The sequence below is a fragment of the Stegodyphus dumicola genome, chromosome 1 (assembly GCF_044657685.1).
Source record: "Stegodyphus dumicola isolate Sdum_Otavi_A_Nest chromosome 1, ASM4465768v1".
NCBI lineage: Eukaryota > Metazoa > Arthropoda > Arachnida > Araneae > Eresidae > Stegodyphus > Stegodyphus dumicola.
The window spans coordinates 158,204,808-158,212,308 of NC_140768.1; the positions used below are offsets into that span (position 1 = coordinate 158,204,808).

The window sequence follows — 7,501 nt, forward strand, 5'->3', positions numbered from 1 at the left end:
TTTAAATAATATTGAGGATTACTGGTACTTGTATTTTCTATGTTGATGGCATGATCAGAAGACTAACATCTTCTTCTTGGCAATTTCTTTGATTGGCTTAGAGATAAACAGCAATATCATTTTATTTAGAGGCACTTACCATCAGGTAGCAAGACTGTGAAGGAAATCCATAATATTGCTGGGAAATATGTCATAATAGGCCTTCATGGAATTTTCACTTTATATTTAAGAATAGCTTCTCTTAATAAGCATGTAAGGATTATGTTAATTTTATGAACAGTTAAATTTTGAGTTAAACTTCCTTTCCTATCGCTTCTTAATTTCAACTTACCACTTCCGGCCAGAACGTAGTTTTAGAATCAATGCTAATGAGGAAGAGCGGTATTTAATCGCGAAGTTCTACTGTTTTAGTGAGAAGAGATACCAAATATTCTGGCTAGCACACGTCCGCCTTTTTAGGCTACTCTCTCGTAAGCTATTATTATGCTCGGCCGTACTTTAGGCCCTTGATAGCTTCGCAGTCAATTAGCATTAAGGGGCCAACTCTTAATTTAGTTTATTTCTTAATCTTTTAAATTGAAGCCCGAGTGTCAGCTGTATTGTGCAACTTTAAGTCAGAGTTCTGTTAAATCTTATTTGAATAATAAAGGGTCTTTTAACTCTTTCCAAATTTATTTACTGTCTCACGAACTCAAGCGATTATTCGCTTCCTAGTTCTTAAGATTCTACACTTTCAACTGTAACTTAGAATTACACAGTGGGGAATCCTACAAGCATGTTGAAATAAAACGGAAACTATCTATTATATATTAAATTTTTAAATGATAATTTTAAAATTTTTTTATTTTTAGATACAGGTTCTACAATCAGAAATAGAAGAATGAGAGAGAAAAGGAAAAGAAAGGAAATGGAGAAAATTGAAGAAGAAGAAAAGGACATCATTCAGACTCAAAAAAATATCTCCAATTTATTAGCTCAGATGTACAATTTATTTGAGAAATCTGTAGAAAATCAAAGAATTTGTATTGAAAATCAAAGAAAAATTGTTGAAAACCAACATACAATCATAAATATCTTGAGAAAATGAATGAAAAAATTTTAATATAACTTTATTTTCTATTCTAATATATTTTTTAAAAACATAGTTTTGAACTCGATACTGAATCATAACAAAAACTGATTTCTTTGCTTAAAATTTAGAAATCCACATATTTCTTGATTAGTTTTGGCATTATCAGATCTCTAATGATTATTACAAATTCACTTTTGACCAACTTCATGTAATTTGATTCTCACTGAAACATGTCAGAGTGCTCAATGTCATGAGCTTACTTGACCATTGCACATCGTTGCACATTATTATTATGTTTATTATTATGCTCATTTTATTATATTCAGGCATTAAATACTAAGTAATTGCTTTAAATCATGTGGTTTCTCTCTCTCTCTCTTTTTTTTTTTTTTTTTTTTGTTTGTTTGTTTTTGCTTACCATTTTGTAGGGACGCTATCCTTATCAGCAGTGTCGTCTGTTGGCACTACCCTTCGGGGCCCCTTTGAGGAATTTCTCGAGAAGGAAAAAACACGATCTTGGGCCTCGATGAATGTATAGATTTGCGGTTTTGCTCCTTCCGCATATGAGAGACAAAGATTAATCTATATTTCCTATCTATTTAAATTAAAAGCATATACAGTGTGCTTCAACTTGATAAACTAGCACAAATTTAATAAATTATGACGGTTAAATAAATAAATAAATAAAATTTTAATTTTTTAAAAAATTAATTAATATTAAAATAAAAATATAAACTCTGTAATTTATTTACTTATTTATTTTTGCTGATATGTTTCACACTGTATGGATTCATGATTTTGTCTGATGCTGTTTTCTGAATAATGTATGAATACGTTGGAAACCGCAATAGATGATGTTACTTTAGTTAATATATAATTTTGTCTGATATTATATGTCTTTTGTAACTGTGTCTCAAGGTAGAGGCAAACATATTGTTTCCCATGTTAAAAAATTAATTAACAATTTTTTTAATTTTAGTTTTTAGTTTCCCTGACATAGCAAAAGTTAGCTTCTAAACTAGGCTTATACTGTTATGTGACTGGACCCCAAAATATTATTATTTTTTAATTAATTTTCCCCCATCTTCACATCTATTCAGCTTTACAAAACACTCATTACACACACCTGGAAGACTCTATTTAATGTAAATGATAACAACTTCCTCCCCTTTTGATTACACTGATGGACACAATCTTTTTTTTTTTTTTTTTAAGAAAATCCTCTCACTTCCTTTACTTTTCTTTCTATAGGACCCCCTTTTTTTAAATTTTCTCTCCATTACTTTTGGGCCATTTGTTTTTAATTTTATTTTGTTCCATCTTTTCTTCCTGGTCTTTCGAACTCGTATAAGATATACAAAGTTCCTTTTCACTTTCCTCTGAAATACGAAATTTCCCCCTTTTCTATATACCTTTCCTTCGCACCTATGCTTGATTTTTCTCCCATCGGAGCAGAAAGACTTAGCGGGTGCAACACAAGACATCTGTCTATTTTGTCTGTCTGACTACATAAGATGCTTCCAACACCGAATCGCCTCTTAACTGCTTCTCGTTAATCCACACCAACAACAGCCTCTCAACATCTTCTGGGAGTTTAGGCGGTGCTTGACAGTAACAGTAACTCCTTTCGTTACATCAATTTCCTTAATTTCTTCCTTCTTCTTCAGAATCATGCAGTCGAACGGTCGTAAGTCTTCGCCAATTCCGTTACTCTTACACAACGTTAAGTTTATCTATGATTTCTTTTTTAATTTCCACGGCCATAGCTTCCTTCTTTTCCTTTGCAGCACTATCTGAGACAATAATCTTCTTGTGAGGCATCATTAAATCCGTTTTTTCACATTAAAAGTAAAAACCAATTAACTTACAAGCGCTCAAACACGTAGATCAAAGACTCTGAGTGATCTGAGAGGGGATTCCCCGAGTCGACCTGGATCGGGAAACGGCGCCGCTCATACCAACAGCCTGGGTTCTTGCTCGTTATTCGAGTCAATGCTCGTATTTAGATAAGAATTTTTTGCTCACACTTTTCTCGTATATAAAGGTGCTCGTATCTCGAGGTTCTATTCTCTAAAATCTCCCAGAATGCATTTCGCGTTGGCGAAAGAAATCAAGTTCCGGGTAGTGCTGCCATCCGCAGGGTAGAAACAGAACGATTCCTCACAACTCCAATAATAGCATAAATATAAATGTGAATACGTTGGCTTTTGTAATCATATAATATTTGCTAGAATTCAAAACTTCCATGTATATTATATGAAAAGAATTTCACATTTGTTAGCTAAACCTAACTGTATAAACTAAATGTAACTAATATTACAATTGTTCTTGGATAAGATTCGGAGAACAACCTCAACGCCAAAACGGGGAGAAACAGTTTATTATGGTACACCAAGTTATGTTTGTCTTCCGATTACGTACTTCTTCTAGGAGGACAGCGTGATACTTTTTCCCTGCTAAGGGATTATCCGTAGCAGCAGATCGGGATACGTACTCAAATATTATTATGTTTGCTGTTTGCTTATCAAGCAAAGAGTATTAAATTAGTGTAGTGTCGCTTCAGTTCCGTCAAGTTTCTAATTAAATTTAGTTAAAGCGGAATGGCAACGCTTTCTAGTCTCCACAAAGAACGAAGTAAACAAAATTCGGGTTTCTGTCACGCGATTCTACGTGCATGTAAAATGTAAATAAATATTATGAATAAGAATCTATAACTTCGTAAGGAATAAAATATTAGTTCCATTGGAGTAAGAGAAGTGTTATTTTTCTATATTTGCACACCAGACACTTCACTGGTGCATCCCTGCGTGATCGAATTCTACAATGGCTGATGAAGACGAAACCGAAATTAAAAGCAACAACTGCATCTGTCGCAAAGGTAAGCGTTAAAGTTCCTCCTTTTTGGAAGCCAGATCCTAAAATATGGTTTATTCAACTAGAAGCACAATTTAGAAATGCAAAAATAAATGCAGATAAAAGAAAATATGATTATGTTATAAGTTTCATTGAACCCGATATTTTGTCACAGGTATCTGATATTTTGCTAAGTCCACCACAAGATAATAAATATAAGGCAATTAAAAATAGACTAATTTCATTATATGCTGATTCAGAGACTCAAAAAACCCAAAAATTACTGAGTGAATTAGAACTGGGTGACAAAAAGCCATCTCAATTGCTATGTGAGATGCGTAATCTCACAAGTAGCTTACAAGTTTCTGCTTTAAACAAGCAACGCCACAGTCGTCTCTATTGTCGTAACGGATCCAAATTACGAGATAGAAGTTATAGTGGTAACAGATTTAGTGATATTTGTTACTATCATAAAAAATTCGGTGATAAGTCATTTAAGCGTAAACAACCCTGCAACTACTCATCAACATCACAGACAAATAGCCCGAAAAACTAACTCCCGTCTCTCATTGACGACGGAGGGACAAGGGGTGCAGCTGAGTCGTCTTTTCATCAGCGACGAAGAATCGCATACCCAATTTTTAATAGATACTGGGACAGAAATTTCTGTCATTCCTCCCTTGCCTGCAGATAAAAAAATCTCAAAATTAGAACTCTTTGCTACTAATGGTACGAAAATTAAAACATATGGCCAAAAATTACTCAAGCTTGATCTTGGACTCAGACGATCATTCGCATGGCCTTCTGTAATTGCGAACGTAAACAAACCGATAATAGGCATGGATTTTCTTGCAAATTTTAACCTTTTGGTAGATTCTAAAAATCGCAAGTTGATTGATGGTACTACATTCTTAACAACCAATGGATCTGCTTGTTTTAAAAATAACAATAATAATATTCCGATTTTAAATGCCGTAAATGATCCACATAAACGTATCATTAACGATTTTCCGGATTTGTTAAAACTGAATGTAGTTAATAATAAAGTTAAAAATCATAACATCGAACATTATATCGAAACCAGAGGTCCACCAGTTTTCGATAAAGCCAGGAGACTATCAGCTGAGAAACTTAAAGCGGCTAAAAAGGAGTTTGAATTTATGCTCCAAATGGGTTTATGCAGGCCATCCAAAAGTAACTGGTCGAGCCCACTACATCTCGCTATGAAGAAATCAGGTGATTGGAGACCTTGTGGAGACTATCGAGCGTTAAACAACGTCACGATTCCTGATAGATACCCTCTCCCATTTTTAACAGATTGCAGTTCCATTTTAGCTGGAAAAAGAGTTTTCTCATCCATAGACCTCATTAGAGCGTACCAACAAATTCCAGTTCGCGAAGAAGATATACCGAAAACGGCCATTCTCACTCTCTTTGGCTTATTCAAGTTCCCATTCATGACGTTTGGCCTACGAAATGCGGCCCAAACGTTCCAACGTTTCATGAACAGTGTGTTGAATGCACTAGAATTCGTGTTTTGCTATTTGGATGACATTCTAATAGCCTCTCCAGATGAAGAAACTCACCAAAAACATCTACGAGCAGTCCTCGAGAGACTAAACGAATATGGCCTGTGTATTAATGCGCCAAAGTGTAAATTTGGTCAAACAAAACATGCATTCCTGGGATACGAAGTGTCAGCTGAAGGACTTAAAGCTCTTTCAACGAAAGTTGATGCCATCAAAAATTTCCCAGAACCAAAGTCATTTACTAGTTTAAGACGATTTTTAGGTATGGTGAATTTTTATCACAGATTCATACCAAATTGTGCGAAACTGCAACAACCTTTAACAACATTGCTCAGTGGTATTAAAAAGAACTGCAGAAAAGAAATAACCTGGACGGCAGAAAGAAGAAACGCCTTCCAGATCTTAAAAGATGCACTTATTCATGCCACAAACTTAACTCACCCATCCGAAGAGGCTGAAATATCGCTAACAACTGTCAGCTGAAGGACTTAAACCTCTTTCAACGAAAGTTGATGCCATCAAAAATTTCCGAGAACCAAAGTCATTTACTAGTTTAAGACGATTTTTAGGTATGGTGAATTTTTATCACAGATTCATACCAAATTGTGCGAAACTGCAACAACCTTTAACAACATTGCTCAGTGGTATTATAAAGAACTGCAGAAAAGAAATACCTGGACGGCAGAAACAAGAAACGCCTTCCAGATCTTAAAAGATGCACTTATTCCTGCCACAAACTTAACTCACCCATCCGAAAAGGCTGAAATATCGCTAACAACTGATGCTTCCGATACTGCCATTGGAGCCGTTTTACATCATCTGAATCATACATCTGAATAATGAAAAACAACCCTTGAGTTTTTTTCCCAGAAATTTGACATCAGCACAAAAATATAGTGCCTACGACAGAGAACTCTTAGCCATCTATACAGCAGTAAAACATTTCAAATACATCTTAGAAGGGCGAACTTTTGAAATATACACGGATCACAAACCACTAACATTTGCCTTCCAACAAAATTTGGAAAAAGCTTCGCCACGACAAGCTAGACAACTGTCATATATTGGCCAGTTCTCAACCGATACCCGATTCATACAAGGGCATGAATATACCGTCGCTGAGGCACGCTCTCTCTCGCATAGACACCATTTCTGTATCATCTGCAATAGACTTACAAACTATAGTAGACTGTCAAGAAAATGACGACTTGGAGATACTTAAAAACAACTCAAACTTAAAAATCCTACAGATCCCTATACCGGACAGCGACAAGAAAATTTACTGTGATACTTCTACAAATTATAATCGACCATACATCCCTTTAAAGTTTCGGCAGAAAATATTTTCTTCAATCCATAATTTATCTCATCTTGGAATAAGATCCACGATAAAATTGGTAACACGACGTTTCATATATATGGCCCAATATGAATAAAGACTGCCAACTATGGACTAGAGCATGTTTATCTTGCCAAAGATCTAAAGTTCACAGACATGCACAGTCATCTTTGGGAGAATTCAAATTTTCTCCACACAGATTCCAGCATTTAAACATAGATCTGGTGGGTCCGCTACCTCCTTGCAAAGGATTTAAGTATCTTCTAACCATCATCGATCGTTACACAAGATGGATCGAAGCGGTACCGTTAGAAGATCAATCAGCAGAATCTATTGCTAAAGCTTTGATTTATACTTTGTTTTCACGCTTTGGAATTCCGAATCGCATAACATCTGACCAAGGTCGGCAATTTGATAGCGAAATTTTCAAGCTTTAGGAAAATACCTTGGTTTTCATACAAACACTACAACTGCGTACCATCCATATTCAAATGGCCTGATCGAAAGACAACACCGAACTTTAAAAGCAAATCTCAAATGTCATCTACTCGAATCGAAATCATGGCTGGAAGCATTGCCTTTCGTTCTTTCAAGAATAAGATCTGCCATCAAGGAAGACCTAGGTTGCTCAATAGACAGACTAAAGCCATGTTTCCTAGTGCAAGATTCTGATATTCCTTTCCAAAACTCCCATTCCAAGAAAGCGGG

At 35.3% G+C, this 7,501-nt stretch overlaps 1 protein-coding gene across 1 annotated transcript in view; it reads left to right on the plus strand.

Annotated features, from left to right (window-relative positions):
* LOC146999363 (uncharacterized) overlaps window positions 1-1,420 on the plus strand; it is a 28,725-nt gene extending 27,305 nt beyond the window's left edge. Inside the window, exon 3 of the mRNA XM_085821862.1 lies at window positions 852-1,420. Within this exon, the coding sequence (XP_085677988.1) occupies window positions 852-1,087 (236 nt within the window). The 3' untranslated portion in view covers window positions 1,088-1,420. The remainder of the gene's footprint in view (window positions 1-851) is intronic.
* The last annotated feature ends 6,081 nt before the right edge of the window (window positions 1,421-7,501 follow it).